Source organism: Cetorhinus maximus, chromosome 1 (genome assembly GCF_964194155.1).
Source record: "Cetorhinus maximus chromosome 1, sCetMax3.hap1.1, whole genome shotgun sequence".
In the NCBI taxonomy this organism is placed as follows: Eukaryota; Metazoa; Chordata; class Chondrichthyes; order Lamniformes; family Cetorhinidae; genus Cetorhinus; species Cetorhinus maximus.
The window spans coordinates 153,320,663-153,342,122 of NC_135879.1; the positions used below are offsets into that span (position 1 = coordinate 153,320,663).

The 21,460-nt window shown below is 42.4% G+C and overlaps 1 protein-coding gene across 5 annotated transcripts in view; it reads left to right on the forward strand.

Moving 5' to 3' along the window:
* Positions 1–343: 343 nt before the first annotated feature.
* LOC144684510 (calcium uptake protein 3, mitochondrial-like) overlaps positions 344–21,460 on the forward strand; it is a 175,685-nt gene continuing 154,568 nt past the window's right edge. For all 5 annotated transcript variants that reach the window (XM_078548356.1, XM_078548366.1, XM_078548384.1 and 2 more), the window contains exon 1: positions 344–680. In XM_078548356.1, coding sequence (XP_078404482.1) covers positions 378–680 — 303 coding nt within the window. In that variant the 5' untranslated portion in view covers positions 344–377. The remainder of the gene's footprint in view (positions 681–21,460) is intronic.

A 21,460-nucleotide genomic window follows, 5' to 3' on the forward strand; every position in this document is an offset into this window, starting at 1 on the left:
CCAAACACAGGGCTGGCACACCATTACCACCATTGCTCCCACCCCACCCAAACACAGGGCTGGCACACCACCACCACCGCCGCCCTCCTCAAACACAGGGCTGGCACCCCACCACCACCCTCCTCAAACACAGGGCTGGCACACCACCACCACCACCACCCTCCCCAAACACAGGGCTGGCACCCCACCACCACCCTCCCCAAACACAGGGCTGGCACCCCACCACCACCACCACCACTGCCCTCACCCCACCCAAACATAGGACTGGCACATCATCACCACCACCACCAACCCCGCCCCTCCCGGGCTCGCGCTGCTGCCGCTGCCGCTCTCGCGATAGCTCTCAAGCCCTTTTGCTAACGGACCCGCTGGCAGCAATGGCTGCTCTGAGGAGATTCCTGAAGCTGCAGCATCTGAGCGCCAGACATGGACAGGCGTCCGCTTTCAGCAGCTCTCCCCGCCTGAGACGGGCTGGTGTGTTCGCATCTCGGCCAGTGCCAGGGAGAGGCCTCTGGCTGGTGGCTGTTTGTGGTGTCGGAGGAGCGGCGGTGGCTTCCAGTTATTGTTATTGTGTGAAGTCGGAGAGCGGGAGTAGCTGGGAGAGGGGGCTCGGGCTCTTCTACGGGAATGTGTCCGCTTCCCTCTGTGCCCCAACTGTAGAAGCCACGGGAAAGGCCAAGGTAGGTGTTTGCGGGGCTTCACTGGAGGGAGACTGCTGAGTATCTTGGTGTTGGTAATGAATGCTGCTCGTCTCATCAAACCCACCTCAATTGAACTGCCAATATCCCCATAACAAATAGCAAGATTGACAAGAATAATATTAACAGTTTACTATTTTTAGTAATATTCGTTTCATTCAGAATGCATGCCCTGTACATAAATGCATATCTGCTTGTTGAGATGCTGCACCACCCTCCCCATTGGTCTCCGTTGATACTGCCTGAGATGGTGTTCAGCAGCATCCCTGCTGGTACCAAGGTGTATTTGTGCGTGCCCGGGTTGTCTCAAAATCATGGAAGTGATGAAAGGATAAAAACAATGAATGTGATCGAGAATATATAAAAATGTATGTCTGCCTGGTCTGTTTTGTTTTCCTTGTCCATCTAATGATTTGCTGAATCTGATAGTTATATATTGTTTTTTAAAAATTACAATGGAGTATAAGGTGGAAATAATGTTAGGTAGGACCTTAAGCAAGAAAAGCCTAATTAAAGTAGCAACATTTTGTACAGGTAATTGTTGGTGTGGAGTGAGAAGGCGAGAATGAAGAAAGAGCAGGTGAAGAAAATAAGTTATAAATGGGAATTGGGCAAAGACTAAAGGGCACAATTGGAGGGACCAAGAGGCTGGGGCTATAAAGTGCCAGGAGACAGTAGGGGCTAATTTGTAGTAAATCAGGAATTAATTAAACAGCAAAACATGAAGATCTGTGGAGAAGGTCAAGAGGAAGGCATAGAAAAATAATTTTTAAAAAGACAAACCTTGTGCCTTTAATATTCTCTTGCAATTTCAAAGTGCTGCTAATTAATTACTTTTGAAGCTGTGTAAACATGTGGAAATTTATTTGTACATGGGTCCTACAAACAACAATAAGATAAATAATCAACCCAAGTTAGCTGATTGAGATTATAAATGTTGGTCAGGACACCAGCACGATTCCAACTGAAGTTCCACCCCTCATGTTTCGAACCCACCCAGGATTACAGGTATCTCCGGGACATACAATGCTCCTTGGACTGCTGTTCTCATCGCATCCTGAGATCCACACTCAGTGCCGTGCGCGGCCATATGAACACACTCGACCTCTCCCTTCAGCAGCACCGACGCACCCTATTTCTAAGCTGTCCTTGCCCCCAGTTTCATTTTATTCTTCGTCCCCACGTCAATTCCTTTGCTCTCCAAGTAGTGCAATGGGATCTCTTGTCCACTTAAAGAGGCAGACCAGATTCAGTTTAATTAGTTATCCAAAAAATGGCACCTCCATCAATGCAGCACTCCCTCAATACAGAAATGTCAACCTACGTAGTCAGGTACTTGAAGGGTGTGAGGTTTAGGTAGGCTCAAAGAGAGATGGAATGGGAGAGTTCTGAATGTTTCAGTTGGGAAACTGGCTTAGGCAGGATTCAGGGCTGGTGAGTAGTGGGTTGAAGTAATTAAGTTTGAAAATCTATGTAAAATTAAAAATGAACTGCTTAAATATTTAAACCTACTTCCAATATCTAGACAGTAAGTTTTTTTGATCTAGAGCTTGAAGATTTGAAGATGTATAGTGATAAGCAGGGGGAATTGAAGCTTCATCTGGTCATAGATGTGCAAAGTGATACATTTTTGATAGAAAGAACCATGAGAGGCAATATAAAATAAAGGGTACAGTTCTAAAAGGAGTGCGGGCACAGAGAGACCTAGAGGCATATGTGAACAAATATTTGAAGCTGGCAGGACAAGTCTTGGGCTACAGGAAGATATAGACGGGATGGTCAAATGGGCAGATTAGTGGCAGATGGAATTTAACCCTGAAAAGTGTGAGGTGATACACTTTGGAAGGAGTAAATTGACAAGGAAGTATTCAATGAACGGCATGATACTAGGAAGTTCTGAGGAACAAAGGGACCTTGGCATGTGTGTCCATAGATCTCTGAAGGCAGAGGGGCATATTAGTGGGGTGGTGAAAAAGGCATATGGGACACGTGCATTTATCAATCGAGGCATAGATTACAAAAGTAGGAAGGTCATGTTGGAGTTGTATAGAACCTTGGTGAGGCCACAGCTGGAGTACTGTGTGCAGTTCTGGTTGCCACATGATAGGAAGGATGTGATTGCACTGGAGGAGGTGCAGAGGAGATTCACCAGGATGTTGCCTGGGATGAAACATTTAAGTTATGAAGAGAGGTTGGATAGACTTGGGTTGTTTTCGTTGGAGCAGAGAAGACTGAGGGGCAACCTGATCGAGGTGTACAAGATTATGAGGGGCATGGACAGGGTGGATAGGGAGCAACGGTTCCCCGTAGTTGAAGGGTCAGTCACGAGAGGACATAAAGTTCAAAGTGAGGAGCAGGAGGTTTAGGGGGAATGTGAGGAAAAACTTTTTTGTCCAGAGGGGGTGACAGTCTGGAATGCACTGCCTGGGAGGGTGGTGGAGGCAGGTTGCCTCACATCCTTTAAAAAGTAGGTGGATGAGCACTTGGCATGTCATAACATTCAAGGCTATGGGCCAAGTGAGGGACTTCAGTTATATGGATAGATGGGAGAAATTGGGGTTGTCGTCCTTAAGAAGATTATGAGATTTGATAGAGATGCTCAAAATCATGAGGGGTCTAGACAGAGAGAAGCTGTTCCCATTGGCAGAAGGATCAAGAATCAGAGGAAGTAGATGTAAAGTGATTGGCAAAAGAATCAAAAGTGACATGAGGAAAAGCTTTTTTATATAGTGAGTGTTTATGATCTGGAATGCACTGCCTGAAAGGGTAGTAGAGGAAGATTAAATTCTGGTTGTCAAAAAGGAATTGGATAAGCATCTGAACGGAAACATTTGCACGGTGCAGAGAAAGCATAGAGAAGTGGAACTAGCTAAATTGCTCTTGCAGAGAGCCGGCACTGACTCAGTAGGCCGAACAGTCTCCTTTCTGTGCTGTAACCAGTATATGATTCTAAATATGGGGACTAGGGCCCTATATTATGCAAGCAGCTACTGGACATTAGAGGGGAAACCCTATCAGTGCTATCAAGAGACATAACAGAATGGTGGTGTCTAATTAAGGAGGCAGCATACTAAACAAATATAGCATGTTACACAAAAGCAAAATACTGTAGATGTTGGAAATCTGAAATAAAAACAGAAAATGCTCAGCATCTGTGGAGAGAAACCAAGTTAACATTTCAGGTTGACGACCCTTCATCAGAACTGCTCTAGGCTTCCCATGAGGTTTTCTGTGCCCCGACTATACTGTGCATTTTCAGCCTGGACTTCCGATCCTGGCTGCAGCAAAATTGGCCTGCGCAGATGCTCCAGGGCAAGACTGGTGATTATGGAAGAAGACGAATGAAGAAAGGACACATCCCCTTTTTAGCTGCCATGTAAAGGCAAGTTTTTAAAGGTCCTGCGTCTTTTGGTAGGTGGGGAGATAGTCGGGTCAGGTTGGGGGAAGGGTGGATTGAAGGGTTCGGCTCTGGTGCTCAGTTCAGTTACACTAGTTAATCCCTGAGTTAAACTGTATTACGTTTCCAGAGTAAGTAGCTAGGCAAGTCTGGCATATCTAGCCCAAGTCTCTGATACTGAGCTTAATGTCAGAGACTTTCATGGACGGTCCCAGGCAGCGTAGGTAGAAGTGAAAGGTATATCAATTACGCACTATCCTGTAATACTGCAGAGGAGAGACATTTTATGGTTTTATAAACATCTCCTATAGATCTTGTTTTGACAGGTCATACTGGTGTTTCTAAGGATCAGCCTCAGTCATATGAGTGATTCATTACTTGAATAAATAGCTTGTTATTTGGAGCAGTGCAAAATAGAAATGTATAACTGTTTAATATTCAATGTATTTGAAGCGTAAAGTAAGGAAATAATCGTGAGTAATTTTGAATCTTATTTTTATTAACTGTTCACCATACACAGCACTTATTTGTCAGACTAGTAAAGTAATCCAAACCACAGGTCTCTGTATTTAATAGTGTTGCTCTGTGAATTATTTTTTTATTCGTTCAATAGGTGAGGGCACCGCTGGCTAGGCCAGCATTTATTGCCCATCCATAATTGCCCTTGAGAAGGTGGTGGTGAACTGCCTTCTTGAACCGCTGCAGTCCATGTGGTGTAGGTACACCCACAATGCTGTTAGGAAGGGAGTTCCAGGATTTTGACTCAGCAACAGTGAAGGAACGGTGATATAGTTCCAAGTCAAGATGGTGCTCGTTTCCAGATATATCAAAATATAAAGTTTAGGAACAGGAAATGCTAATTACTGCAGGAAAGCTATCCTTTTTCCTGCCTTCTCAACATATTGCTCAATATCTTCTTTATTCCAGAAACACACCTAGTTGCCTTTCAAAGCTATTTATACTGTTCATTTTAATGACCTCTTTATTCCACAACTTTATTGACTTTTGTGTAAAAAAACAATGTTGTGATTTCTCTTATTTCTAATATCTTAATTTTTAGCTTGTACCTCAATTATTTGAATTTTTTGTTCAGTAAATAAATTGCCTGGATGGAATTTATCAATCCCCTTCGTAATTCAAGTTTGAACTATGTTACTTTCCAAAGCAAATTAATTTCCTTGATCTTGCTCGTAATTTAAACCTATTATAGCTGGATTCATCTGGGCTGCTTACTTCTGTACTTGGTAAACCCAATATTATTGAGTGAACAGACTGTATGCATTACTCAAGATGGGTGTTACAAACTTCAGGGTTGTACTAGATACGCTCAGGATCAACATCATGTTTATGGACTCTTAACAATCAAAAGTTTACCTTTACTATCCAATATCTGGTTGTGTGATTCAGAAGGGCATAACAGTAATTTGACAAGGAAGTATTCAATAAACGGCATGGCACTCGGAAGTTCTGAGGAACAAAGGGACCTTAGCGTGTGTGTCCATAGATCTCTGAAGGCGGAGGGGCATGTTAGTGGGGTGGTGGAAAAGGCATATGGGACACTTGCCTTTATCAATCGAGGCATAGATTACAAAAGTAGGGAGGTCATGTTGGAGTTGTATAGAACCTTGGTGAGTACTGTGTGCAGTTCTGGTTGCATGATAGGAAGGATGTGATTGCACTGGAGGGGGTGCAGGGGAGATTCACCAGGATGTTGCCTGGGATGAAACATTTAAGTTATGAAGAGAGGTTGGATAGACTTGGGTTGTTTTCGTTGGAGCAGAGAAGACTGAGGGGCAACCTGATCAAGGTGTACAAGATTATGAGGGGCATGGACAGGGTGGATAGGGAGCACGGTTCCCCTTAGTTGAAGGGTCAGTCATGAGGGGGCATAAGTTCAAGGTGAGGGGCAGGAGGTTTAGGGGGGATGTGAGGAAAAACTTTTTTACCCAGAGGGTGGTGACCATTACGGAATGCATTGCCTGGGAGGGTGGTGGAGGCGGGGCTGCCTTACATCCTTTAAAAAGTACCTGGATGAGCACTTGGCACATCATAACATTCAAGACTATGGGCCAAGTGCTGGTAAATGGGATTAGGTAGGTAGGTCAGGTGTTTCTCACGTGTCGGTGCAGACTGAATGGACCGAAGGGCCTCTTCTGCACTGTGACTCTGTGATTCTGTGAAGAGTTGCTGTATGAACTGTTTTCTGTAATCCTGGATGTACCATGACTATTATTTCTCCAGTCTTCTAAAAGTTGGACTGATTAATATTGTAACAAGGTGAGGCCAAATATAAATCACCAAGCTGCTTTATTTTACGAACAATAAATGCCCTGAACTTGGAAAGAACCCTCACTGATGAGGATAGTCTTTCCCTACTCAAGTTAGACTGCCCTGGGCCAATCAAACCTCATTGCCTGAGATTGTAGTACTATAAAACACCACTTCAGCTGTGGGGGTATTACAATTAAAAGTTCAATAAAGAAGACATTTTAAATGATTAAAAACACTTAGATGTCATTGAGCTGAAGGTTGGGCTAAAGAGGCATATCTTCAGCTTGTGGCATCAAAGGAGGTGTAGCTTGGCTGGAATTGTGCCAGACCACAAGACCTCCCAACCGACCTCACCAATGCTCTCCCAGCTGCAGCATGGATCCAAGTTCCTGCCATAGTCCATGAATAAGGTAGGAATGCAATTTAAAATACCAGCAGTGGCGTATGTCTCTGTGTCATCGCTGAACACAAAATCTGGACCAATGTAACCTTCTCTTAATTTTACTGTATCCCTTCTGAATTTAATCTGTGTTGCCTAATGTGTTGACTCTAACCATAGATGAACATTGAGTTATTGTCTTTATTGATTTATTAAAATTTGTCTTCGAATTTGTTCCCAATTAGTATGTTATATTACTATTCCCTTTAATATATGCTTCCTTTTTTGGTTCCTTACTTCTATGCCAATTAGTTTGACAAATTGAACTGATTGTTATTTCTAAAGATACAGAGACAGTATCAACACCTGCTGTAAAGATCACTTTTTGGAAATACTTAATCAGAACTCCATTGTGGACATGCACCTGCTGGAGAATTTCCCACAACTTACAATCAGAAATGAGCTGGACAGTGATTCAGCAAAGCTTCTGATCCTGATGGTATCCCTGCATAAGTACTGAAACATGGAGGAGACATAATGATACCTCAGATACATGCCCTATTTGTGAACCTCTGGCAAAATGGAGAAATTCCAAGCGACCTTAGATGCCATGATGATCGCAACCTTGAAGAAAGGAACCAAGATGAACTGTAGCAACTAAGGGACACAGCATTGCTCTCAACTCTTAGCAGAGTCCTAACTAGGTTACTTCTTAATCGTCTCTTGTCAATTGCAGGAGAGGTCCTTCCAGAGTCCCAGCATGGCTTCTGACCCTTCAGAGGAACAACTGACATGACCTTCACAATACATCAACTTCAGGAGAAGTGCAGAGAGAAGAACATCCCTTTGGACATGGCTTTTTTCAATCTCTCAAAAACTTTGACTTGATTAATCAAACTTCGGAAGATGCTACAACGATATGGATGCCCAGCTAAATTCACAAACAACATCCATCTCAAGCATAACAAGGTGGAAATAATAGTACTATGCAATAGCTCCAATGCAGACCTGTCCCCTGTCAAAATAGAGGTGTCATTGCACCAACGTTATTCTCAATCTTTCTTGCAGCAACTCTGCAACCTGCTGAAGACAGAGACCAAATCCAGATGCTTGAGAACAAGCCAAGATATAGTTGCTGCAGCAATTTCTGTTTCTTGAAGATAAAATTGGTGGATCTGTGCCATCCTGACCATAAGCAGAGCTGAGGAGGTTCTTCAGATGTGTGCCACTTTTGGTGAAAACTGTGGCCATGGAATTTGGGTTGGTTGTGTGTTGCTGTCTGCTGGGGATAGTGTTAAATGATAGAAGAGGGGCTGAAATTATTTGTGAAGAAGATGGGTTTTTGAAGGACTGGATGATTGAGATTTATGACCTATATGCCAATTCATAAAATCTGTCTTAGCTTTATCTGCCATTAATGTATAATTTATAGTTTATAACTGACTGGAATTTGCTTGTTAATTTGTGTTTAACTTATGTTGATTATGCATTTTAGAGCATAGGAGGTTATCTAAGATGGTATTTAGTGTTTACTTTATTTGGCTATTTGTAGAGTAAAAATTCTTTTGTTCTAAACCATGAAATCTTGTTGGCTTCATTCTTTCTGTAACTATCGGGATTTCAGATTTTTTCCTTTCCTAAAAATTACTGGTCTCGCCCAGTATCATAACTGATGTTAAACTCTTCAGTCTTAACCGGCTGAAAGCCGCAACTTCTATATTAGCACTACAGTATGCTGATGCACAAGGCATTGCTCATTCTGAAGAAAAACTGTAACGGATACTTGACATATTCACCAAATCCTACGAGAGCATGGAGCTTGCCCTGAACGCCAGGAAATGATGTTGATTGAGGGATAAATATTGGTCTCGACCTTATTGAAATCTCCTCTGCAGTTCTTTGAAACAGCCATAGAGTCATAAAATCAATTACGACATTCCCGGCTCTCCTTGGAGCAACCTAGTCAGTCCCGCTCCTCCACTCGATCTCTGTAGCCCTGTAGGTTAATTTCCTTCAAGTGCCCATCCAATTTCCTTTTGAAATCATTGATTGTTTTCACTGCTACCACCCTCATGGGCAGCAAGTTCTAGGCCATTACCACTCGCTGCCCTAAAAAAAGTTCTTCCTCACATTTACTCTGCACCTCTTGCCCAAAACTTTAAATCTGTACCCCCTAGTCCTTGTCCTATCAGGCATTGGGAACAGTTTTACCTTGTGCAAACCTGTTACAATTTTGTACGCATCTATCAAATCTCCCCTCAATCTCCTTTGCTCAAAGGAGACAACTCCAGCTTCTCTAATCTAACCTTGTAGTTAAAAACCCTCATCTCTGGAACTATTCTGGTCAATCTGTTCTGCACCCTGTCAAGGACTCTTACAACCTTTTTAGGGTGTGATGACCAAAACTGGATATAGTACTCCAGTTGGGGCGTAACCAGAGCTTTATAAAGGCTCAGCATAACTTCCCTGCTTTTATACTCAATGCCTCTATTTATGAAACTCAAGATGCTTTACTAACCACTCTCAATACATCCTGCCACCTTCAAAAGATGGGTGCACATGAACCCCCAGATCGTTCCTGCACACTCTTTAGAACTGTGCCATTGAGCACAGTCTGGGGGGTTGTGCAGGAGTGGGCGTGAGCGGGCGGGTTCCCAATCAGCACCCCCGGTCGGGGGAGCGCCGCCATTTTACGTGGGTGGGCCAATTAAGGCCCACTCCCTGTGCGGGTGGGGAGGGGAATTCCCCGAGCCGGGAGTGCGCTCTTTCACGCACGTGTGCAAAAGAGCGCACAGAGCTCCCTGAGACAAAGTGCTGCCTTGGGGAGATTGGCTCAGGTTTCAAGCAGTCACTAAAGATGTGAAAAAAGATTCCTGACCTCCCCTCATGTGACACTGTCACATGAGCTGAGACATGTCAATTTCTTTTATTTCAACATTTTATGAAACCTTATCCCGCCTGTGGATGATGTTTCATGTTTTTTCTGAAGGCCGCCTGGGCTCTTCGCCTGTCCACCAAACTTAAAGTTGGACAGGCCGGTCCATTAATTTGCTTAATTACTTTTTTAAAGGCCTTAAGTGGCCATTGACAGTTCGGCGGGCGCGCAGCCGACTTGGCTGCGTGCCTACCGAACTGAAAATCTAAATGATGCGGGGTGACATCGGGACGCATGCCCGACGTCATCCCGTGTCATTTTACACGTTGAGCAGGCCCCACCCCCCTTTCGCCAACCAGAAAATGCAGCCCATTAAGTCTATCTTGCCTCTCCCTAATTCTTCTGTCAAAATGCATCACCTTGCAGTTCTCTATATTAAATTCCATCTGCCACTGTCTGCCCACTCTGCTTGCCTGTCTATGCAGGTGATTCGTATCATCCTCACTGTTTGCCACTCCTCCAAGTTTGGTATCATCGACAAATTTTGAAATTCTACTCTGCATTCCAAGATCCAAATCATTTATATATAGCAAAAAAAGCAGTGGTTCCAACACTGAGCCTTAGTGCATTGGGATCTTTTACATCCATCTGAGAGGGCAGATGCGGCCTCAGTTTATTGTCTCATCTAAAAGACGGCACCTCCAACAGTGCACTACTCAGTACTGCACCAGAGTGTCCACCTAATTTTTTTTGTGCTCCAGCCCTGTAGCGGGTCTTGAACCACAGGTGAGAGATTTTGCTTGAAAAATTTGTTGCAGTTTTATGAGGTAGTAACTAGCATGGTAGATAAGTGGATGTAGTATATTTGAACTTTCAAAAAATTTTTGTAAGTGCCATACATGGGTTTAATTACATACACTTAGGGCTCTTGGAATTGGTAGCAATGTATTCACGTAGATTGAGAATTCGTTAACAGATAGGAAGCAGAGAGTAGGAATAAATTGGTCATTTTTTGATGGGCAGGCTATAGCCAGTGAAGTACTGCAAAGATCAATATTTGCCTCTCAGTTATTTACAATCTATATTAGTGACTTGGATACATTACACTCGGCCCTCTCATCTAAGTTAGGTGTAAGGTGTGAGAGGTTACAAAGAGGATGCAAAGGGATATAGACAGGTTGAGTGAATGGGCAAAAAATACAGCAAATTAAATATAGAATCAGAGAATGAATATGGCTGAAAAGAGAGACGTTGCTGAAGTTTTTCATCTTGTACTCATCGGGACAAACGCAAGAATACCAAATTTCAAACAATCACAACAATTTATACTACAGGAGAAAAGGGTGCTTATTGGTTGGCAAGTAGACTCTGGCTGAGATAGTGCCAGAGGGAATGTTCATGGCACAGAAGGAAGCAATTCGGCCAGTGCTGGCACTCCGCAAGAGAGAGTCAGCTAGCTCCACTCCCTTTTTTTCCCATAGCCCTGCAAAGCTTTTCACTTTAGATAGGCATCCAATACCCTTTTGAAAGCTACAACTGAATTTGCCTCCACCACGCACTCAGGCAGTGCATTCCAGATGTTTAACCACTCGCTGCGTTAAAATAATGTTTTTCCTCCTGTCACTTTCAGTTCTTTAGCCATTCAATTTAAACCAGCAGCCACCATCAGTGTGATGATCTGCTCTGTAGTTTTGGTTCTGACTGAGCAGGGACGCCTCAGATTATAATATGGCTGACAGTCTTTCCGGAAGTTCAAAGTTGTGACACATTGCAGGCTACAAGTAATCATTTTCATGGGCTTTTGCAGTGCATCACCCTCTACAGGGGATCTGGTACCTGTGTGAACTGGGCAGCAATGGTCTGTCTCCTTAACCAATCAAATTGAAGCCTCGCTGAAACACGCAGAGTCTGAACCAGATGGTGTAACTTAGAATATCTAATTCAATGCCAAATCATGTATAAAAGTGGTATAGAGAGAGGGAGTGAATGGTGAGATTAAGAGAGAAAGATAGAAGACAAAGAAAAAGTTTTTAAAAAAAATAAAATCTGAAGAAAAGTGAGCTAGCACTGTGGGGGAGGATTTAAACTAGAGTAGCAGGGGGATGGGAACCTGAGCGGGGCGACACGAGAGGAAAACAAAGATAGAAACGAAAGACAGAAAAGTAGAAAGCAAAAGTGGAAGGAAGAAGAAACGCGGGCTAGCAGCAAATAGGGCCATAGTACAAAAAAATTTGTAAAAATGTTTAAAAAGACAAGTGTGAAGGCACTGCATCTGAATACACGGACCATTCGCATAAGGTGGACGAATTAACAGTGCAAATAGATGTAAATGTGTACGATATGATTGCAAATACAGAGACATGGCTGCAGGGTGTCCAAGACTGGGAACTGAATATCCAAGGGTATTCGATATTTAGGAAGGACAGGCAAAAAGGAAAAGGAGTGCATGACGTTGTTAGTTAAGGATGAAATCAGTGCAATAGGGAGAGAGGATATTGGTTCAGAAAATATAGATGTAGAATCAGCCTGGGTGGAGCTAAGAAGCAACAATGGGTGGAAAACATTAGCGGGAGTTGTATATAGGCCTCCAAATAGGCTACCTTATGCAGACAGTTATTATGATGCACCCCCAAACAAGAATGGTAAGGTAGGGGATGGCATTAGACAGGAAGTTAGAGATGCACATAACAAGGGTGCTACAGTACTCATGGGTGACTTTAATCTACATATAGATTTGGCATACCAAATTAGCAATAATACTTTGGTGGATGAAATCCTGGAATGTGTACCATATGTTTTTTTTAGACATAGAGGAACCAACTAGGGAACAGGCTACCCAAATTTGATATTGAGAAAGTTAATTAATAATCTTGTGCGGGGTCCTTTAGGGATGAACGACCATTACAGGACAGAATAGTCCATTAGGATGGAAAGTGAAGTAGTCCAATCTGAAACTAGGGTCCTAAACCTAAACAGAAGAAACTATGAAGGTATGAGAAGCGAGTTGGCTACGATAGATTGGGGAACTTCATTAAAAGGCAAGACAGTGGACAGGCAATGGCTAATATTTAAGGAACAAATGTATGCATTGCAACAGTTATTCTTTCCTTTCTGGTGCAAAAACGCAACAGGAAAAGTGGTCAAACCATGGCTAATAAAATTAATTTAAGGATAGCATTAGATCCAAAGAGTAGTCATATAAAATTGCTAGAAAAGTAGCAAGCCTGAGGATTGGGAGCAGTTTAGAATTTAGCAAAAGAGGACCAAGAGATTGATTGATTAAGAGGTGAAAAATAGAGTATGAGAGTAAACTTGCAAGAAACATATAAGTGGATTGTAAAAGCTTCTGTAAGTATGTAAAAAGAAAAAGACTGGTGAAGACAAATGGAGGTCTCTTATAGTTCGAAACAGGAGAATTTATGATAGAGAACAAGGAAATGGCAGAGCAATTAAACAACTAATTTAGTTCTGTCTTCATGGAGGAAAACACAAATAACTTCCCAGAGATGCTAGGGAACCAAGGGCCTAGTGAGAAGGAGGGATTGAAGGAAATTAGTATTACTAAAACAATAATGCTGGAGAAACTAATGGGTCTGAAAGCTGATAGATCCCCAGGGCCAGATAATGTACATCCCAGGGTACTATAGGCGGTGGCCATGGAAATGGTGGATGCATTGGCTGTCATCTTCTAAAATTCTATAGACTCTGGAACAGTCCCAGCAGATTGGAGAGTGGCACATGTAACCCCACTATTTAAAAAAGGGAGTTTTGGTCTCCTTACCTAAGAAAGGATATACTTGCCACAGAGCGAAGGCTCACCAGACTGATTCCTGGGATGGCAGGATTGCCGTATGAGGAGAGATTAGGTAGACTGGCTGGAGTTTAGGAGAATGAAAGGGGATCTCATTGAAACATATAGGGCAGAATTTTGCCCTTGGTGGGCATGCGGGCCCCACCGGCTCGGCGGCAGGCGGACAGCCGACCCCCGCCGCCGAAACGGGGCCTGCTGCCATTTTGAGTGGGCAGGCCAATTAAGGCCCGTCCAGCGGGCTGCCCGATGGAAAGCGCTAGGCGCTTCCTGTCCGGTTGTGGGGGGGGGGGGAATCCCCAGCTATCAAAGTGCGCTCTTTCGCGCACATGCGCGTGAAAGAGCGCACTGCTCCCTGAGACTAAATGCTGTCCCAGGGAGATTAGTGACACTGTCAAAAACGTGAAAAATAAAAATATTATTAACATGTCCCCCTCATGTGACAATGTCACACGAGATGGGACATGTTAATAAAAAGGTTAATAAACTTTATTAAACTTTTTAAAAACGGACATGAAACCTCATCCCGCCAGTGGATGGGGTTTCATGTATTATCAGGAGCCCAGTGGGGCTTCTGGCCTGCCCACCAGCCTTAAGGTTGGATGGGCAGTTCTTTAATGATCTTAATTAGCTGTCAATGGCCTTAATTGGTCATTGACAGGTCGGCGGGCGGACAGCTGATTTCACTGTCCACCCGCCTTCCTAAAAATTTAAAGGGACCGGGATGACGTCAGGGGTTCCTCCCAATGTCATTCCACGTCATTTTCCCGTCGGCGAGCGGGCCCTGCCCCCAAACCGCCGACGGGAAAATTCTGGCCATATGCACTGATGGCTGCACCATTATTTCTGCTGAAAAGTCCAGGCTATTGTGTTTGTCTATTAACATCAAAAATTATAAACAGTGTTTTCTCAAAGATGCAGCAATCGGCACAGTGGTCTAACAGGCTGCGTAAAAACAATTGTCGCTTTAAGGTGTATGGCCGCATTGCAATCTACAAAAGGGCTACGCACAGCACTGGACATTTGAGGGAACGTTGATTTTAAAATGGTATTACCAAATTCAAAATAATTGGCTATCTATCTACTGAAACAAACTGAGACGTTGAAAAAATGTGATCATAGGCAGCTAGGATTCCAGTATAGTTCATGTTGATCTGAATCTAACTTAGACTGTAGCAAACAAGGTCTCTATTCCCACTGTTTCACTAAATAATTTACAGTAACAGACTTTGAAAGCAGCTTGGATTGCATTGATCACAAAAATACAATTTTGTGCCATTTTTCCATTTATGCTTTTTTGCCATGTACGCAGATCTATACAAGATGCATACTGTTGTGGTATCATTTGTAATCCTTGTTGATTTATAGTTCACAACCTCTTCATATAAAAATAATTTTCGTGATAGTTGCAGTCATAGAATGATGCAAAAATCATGATATGATGTTCATGAATCATATAATTGTTTGTTAATGCGGGTCAGTTCCTTTGTGTTTGTGTGCCAGTGCTAAGGCAGAATGATGTATCTATTGAGTAGTTCAGTATTTGCTGTTGGAGGCATTTTCACCCCCCCACTTACCATTAGTTGCTGTATTATCATTTGGTGAGTATGTCGCTGGCAGGCTGAAAGGCTAATGTGTTGTATTTAGATAGATAAATGATTAAATTGGTCTCAGCTTACATCCTTGTTTGGCATTTGTTTTCCTTACACCTTTGAATTCTTTATCTGGAAGTCAATCCTGTCGTCACAGAAAAGCCAAATGTGAAACATCTGAGAAAAAATTTAGTGGTGTTGGCTCAAGGTAATATGAGACAATGTATTGGCGGTGAACCTTGCTTTTAGTTAGTACATAAGATAATGATGGAGTTCAATCCACTTATAAGGAACATTATTTGTAGCGTTTTGTTTAAAAATTACTGAAAATTTGAAAAAAGAAAATGGGGATTAGGACAGGGAAACTTCAAGCTCTTGAGTTAAACTGCACTTTAATATCTTAAAAGTGTTTTAACTCGGTTACAAAATGGTATTGCTTTGGTTTAAATTATTACTTGGAAGCGGTGAGGGTGCAGGGGGTGCTGGATTGAAGTCAGGAAACCTGGAACAATGGGTTTCCCTCCGGTCCTGCTGAATTTAACAGCAGGACCTGATTAATGTTTTCTGTAGCCAGGCAGATTGAGGTGGTAGTGAAGGAGGTGGGGGTTGGGGGTGTGTGGAGGTCGGATGATAGGTATGGGGTTTTGGGGGCTCAGGGAGGTTGGGGGAGGTCAGAGGCTGGGGCTGGGGGTGGGCAGGGAGAGACCTGAGACTGGGATGAAGAGGGTGGGGGAGATCAGTGACTGTAGTGGTGAGATGGGCAGGGGTAGAGAGAAATTGGAGGCCAAGGTATGGGGTGGGTAGGGGGAGATCTCAAGTTGGCAGATGGGGAGATCAGAGGCTGGGGTGGGTGTTGGGTGTTTGGAGGTCTGTTGGAGCAGAGAGTGTGTTGGAGATCAGAGGACTGTGGCACTGGGGTGGGATTGGAGGTGCGATGTTTGGAGATTGGAGGGATATCAAAGGTGAGAAGGTCGGGGGAGGGCAATTGGAACCTGGGAGGGAGAGGTGGGGGAGATCAGAGATTGGAATTCTTCCAAGGTCATTTAATGTACTGAGGAAATAAATAATAATATTTCAGATTGTTAAGATTATTCCTTCTTGATTTAGAAACTGCCAAAACTCTAGGATTTCAATATAATATTACAATCTATCTTTTGTTCACCCTCACAGATATAATCTGACTGAAACCATTATAAACTTAGTTACATTATATTAGAAATGGTTGTCACAAAGCAATTAACATTACTGGGTAAATTGACTGGTGAAGTAGAAGTAAAGGACTGTTAAATTCATAAGTTAGACACTGCAGGTTTGGTATCCAAAGATAACGATGCTAATTCAGAAATAAAAACAGAAAATGCTGGAAATACTCAGCAAGTCAGACAGCATCTGTGGAGAGAGAAACAGAGTTAACATGTTAGATCTGTGACTTTTCAATAGGAGGTTAGATCAAAGGTTTAGAGCTGAAATCTTAACTCTGTTTCTCTTGCTACAGATGCTTCCAGACCTGCTAAGTATTTCCAGCATTTTGCTGTTTTTGTTGCAAATTTCCAACATCCATGGGGGAAAAGTGAGGCTACGTCATGGTGGGAGCAAAGAACAAAAGGGTTGAAAGGGTGATAAGGTGGAGGGCAGAAATGATTTATAAAAGGGATTATGGTGCAAGGCAAAAGAAACTGTTAACTTGAAAATGAAACAAAAAACTGGTTAGAGGAGGTGTAAATGGAAACAGCAGACCATTATTAGTATCTGCTGTCCTAGAAAATGGAAGCATTGGTTATGAACTCAATGATGAGACACAAAGGTTATAAAGTGCCTAAGTGATAGATGTGATGCTGTTTCTCAAACCTGTCTGCAGTAATTTCCAGAATGGATTGGTAGATGGTTTAATAAGTTCATTTAATGCAGGTTTCACTATATTATAACTTTTTAAAAATAAATTATATAGAACTAATTGGGCAGAATTTTAATGTGCAAGGTTGGTTGGTGGGTTCTGGTGAGGGCAGCGATTAAATCCTCAAAAAACACTTGTCAGAAACCCAACATGAACCCGCTAACTTCCTTCTTTTAGCCAGCGTGTCTTTGGAAGTGCATGGGAAACCACTGTGGGGATGTCAGATCTGTCACTTAAATATGTTAAGATGCAGTTAATTCTAAATTTAACGCAGCATTCTGGCATTTAACAACCAGCACATGGGTTTCCTGACCTGTGTGAAACCCACCAAAGTTAGCAAGGCAAGGACAGAGGGAATTGATGGCTCTGTGAAATTGACAGGCTGGAAAGCCTTCAAAGACAGAAACAGCACAGTTGCTTCCTTGCATAGGTTTTTGCTCACAGGACTTGTTCTGAGAGTGTACTTTCACTGCTTTACATGTAATTTCCAACATTTTGCTACTGATGAGGCCAGTCCGACGCAAAGGGCTCTCGCAATTGCTGCAGTGGCTAGATTCGCACAGGTACTGGGAGTCATAGATTGCCATACGTGTCTAATCAGGGCCCCCTTAGATCAGCAGTATTTGTCAATCAAAAGGGCTTTCACTCTATTAATGATAAGCTGATATGTGACCACCGGTAGCTTTTCATGCATGACTGTGCAAGATTTCCTGGAAGCAGCCTTGATGCTTTCATTCTGCTTAGTCATTCAGTCCTACAGGTTTTCACACCTCCAAGCAGAGCCAGTGGATGGTTCCTTGAAGACTAGGGCTATCCTCTAAGGATGTGGCTGATTACACCAGAGGAAACATACAATGGAAGCCATGGGCTCAAGAGCGCTCATTAAGCAAACAGTTGGATTGCTGAAGATGCGATTCTGGTGCTTGGGCAGACCTGTTGGTGTGAGGGAGATGAGGGGGTGCACTTTAGTATGTACCAGTAATGGTGCCTAGAATAATAAGGGTCTGCTGTGCCTGGTACATCATAGAGCAGCAGAAGAAGGAAAGTGAAAACCACTCTGCATCCTCAGAGGAGGAAGAGTAGGATGAGGCGCCTAATGTGTCCAGGGTGCCTGCAATCATTCACCTAGCTGCCAGAGAAGCCCACGGCACACTCATCCAGGTACAGTTCAGCTAACCTGAGTATGTGAAGTCTTAGACGCAATGCTGAATCCACTACCCACCTTGAACACAAATCATTCTAACAGTTAGTATCCCTGTTTCTCATTTGCACCCTTTACTTGTCTTCTACTCTGGTCATACCATTCTCCTCAAAGCTCATGTCCATTTAGAAAGTGGGAAGCAACAATGAAGGTGACTGGACTATGAACACTTGAAATATAAGTGTGTGATTCGTTGTCAAATAATTCAGGCCTCTTGAGCATACCTGATTTTCACTGGTGGCCATGCATTCAGCTGTCTAGGCCATAAGCTCTGGAATTCCTGCCCTAAATCTCTCCACCTCTATATCTCTGTTCCTTTAATAAATTACTTAAAACCTGCCTCTTTGACCAAGTTTTTGAGCATCAGCTCTAATATCGCCTTATGTGGCTGTGTCCAATTTTTGTTTTATAAAACTTCTGTGAAGTGCCTTGGGATGTTTTATTATAGTAAAGGTGGTATATAAATAAAAGTTCTTGTTGTTGATGCTAATGTCCAGCCAATGCATTCGTTCCAGGTGACAGTCTGAATCCACTGAGTGCAATGACTTTGGGACCTTACAATGTTCCAGTTGTAGTATACTCAAGATTTAACTTGTTCCCAATCTCCAACTCCCTTCACACCAATCAGGCTGATCCAGTGCAGCTACAACACTGGCATCTCCCTGACAATGTGGAAGATTGTCCAGATATGTTCTAACCACAAAAATAACAGGGTATATCTGGCCATATGAACAGCATTACAGGAGCATACATGCCCTGACCCATCAAAGCCTCTGTACCATCTACATTGTTTTTATCAGGAGTGTGATGGAATTTTATTCATTCTTGGGATATGGGGAAGGCCAGCATTTATTGTCTATCCCTAGTTGCCCTTCAGAAGATGGTATCAATCCTGAACTGCTGGTTGAAGATATTCCCATAATGTTTACCACTTGCTTGGATGGATGTGGTTGTGATAATACTTCAAGCTCAACATCATCTGGAACAGAACAATCTGCTTGATCGTTGCCCCTGCCACTCAATTGCATATCTGCACCTTCTACCACCAATATATTGTAGCTATAATGTGCATGATCCATAGGATGTACTGCATTAATTCACAAAGCTTACTTCAGCAGCACCTCCTAGCCTGTGACCACTACTTCTGAGGGACATGACCAACAATGTTGCAGAAATAGCATAAACACCATGTTCTCCTCGAAGTCAAGTACCTTGCTGACTTGGTCATGAATCATTGTTTGTCACTGCGTTAAAATCTTTTAAGTTTCCTATCTAATGCTAATGTGAAACTACGTAGCTAAAAATGGCAGCCCGCTGTACCTCAGAGCAACTAGGGATTGGCGACAAAGTACCCTCGTCAATGTTGTTGAAGTCACAAATGCATACTTAAAAAAGGCATTTTCACTGTTAGTCAAAAACTGTGACAAAATAAGATAAAAAGCATATTGCTTGAAATGACTTGAAGATCACCAACTGTCAAACACTTGGCAGTGGCAAAACTGTCAACCAGGCTAGGTTTAATAGATACCAAAGAAGATGTTCAGGTACTAGCCCCTCAGGCTATCAACCACCTTTAGGAAAGTGCAGAGTTGAGCGTCCAGTAAATTGCTACCCCCTCACAGGAAGAGCCATTTAATCATACGCAATGGCTCTTCAAAGTACTCGTCTCATAGTATGTAAAAAAAAAAACCTCTCAAATTCAGTGCAGGACACAATCCAGTGAGCCTTATGAATATTTTTATTACGTTGGTATGCTGTGAATCTTCATCGAACAGACATGAGCTGCTTACCTTTTGAATTGGATGGATTTTTGAGTTTGATTTTTGACCGACAAGGGATACACAGTTATGGGGGTGGACAAGAAAGTGGAGTTGAGGCCACAACCAGATCAACCATGATCTTACTGAATGGCGGAGCAGGCTCGAGCGGCCAAATGGCCTACTCCTAATTCTTGTGTTCTTGTGTTATTTAAGTGTTAATCTGCATATGACTTAATGATGTGGATATTGTTCAATACAAAGAGAGGAGGTCAGGAAAATTTTCCCAACTAAATTTTGCAGAAACCCTTCAAAGTGATCATACTATAGATTTTTAGTAAAATATTAAGATATGCCTATCATGATCAAATGTCTAATTGATTGAATCAATTAGTTGCATACATAGATATTGTGGATTAGCTGAATATCTATACCTTTTGTTATTTCTGTTTCCTGGAAGATGTTCCAAATCCTCTTGTGCTTGGAAATGGGCATTTTACTTCAATAAATTGCTGAATGACTACAAAAGCTTTTGAAATGGACTTCAGCTAGTTTTTAATTAAGCAGCTCAGAGCTGATGTCTGTTCTGTGCAGCTGTTACCACCTGTAATGTCACTGGAAGCCCACTTTTTCTCTGCTTCTTTTCCTGAAAGAGCATATTTGTGTGGTAGTAAATCTGTTTGCAGTGGCAGAACTGGTTTTTAGCTGTCATATATTATATATATATATATATATATATATATATATCTTCCCTTCTTCTTTTCCTATAGTTCAGCATTTTTTCTCACTATTCAAATATTCAATTTCGTACATATGCTTCTGTTGTGTAAATGTCCACATTCATCCATAATTGTGACTCTTTACAAGCTGCCTGACTGCTCTTGGCCTGAGATCTTGCGCATTTCACAACATAGCATTGGGTACTCAAGTATTAGTCGTGACTCAGTAGTAACACACTCGCCTCTGAGTCAGAAGGTTGTGGGTTCAAGTCCAACTTTAGAGATGTGATAACAAAAATCTGGGATGAGACTCCAGTACAGTACTGAAGGAGCACTGCACTATTGGAGGTGCCATCTTTCAGATGAGATGTTAAACTGCCCTCTCAGGTGGATGTAAAAGAATCCATGGTATTATTTGAAGAAGAGTGGTGGGTTTCCGCCAGTGTCCTGAGCAATATTTATCCCTCAATCACCATTTCTAAAACAAATGATCTGGTCATTATCACATTGCTAGTTGTGCATGTTTCTTACACTACAGCAGTAGCTACACTTCAAGAGTACTTCTTTGGCTGTTTTGGATGTTTTGAGTTTGTGAAAAGTGAATGCAGTTTTGTCTGCATTGAAATTGAGAAAATATTTAACATCCTTTCTAATTAGATGGGTGCTGTATGAAAAGTATGTTCTTCATTTCAGCATGTTCCATCCACTACAGGAAAAAGCTCAGATAATTAACAGAGAAGATCATGAGGGATGTTGTCCCTTTAAAAATTTTTAAAATGCAGGTTATGCAATCCCTGCTTGCCTCTTATAAACCTATCTATTTGCACTGGTACAATAATTATTTTCCCATTTCCGAAGGGAGATGGTTG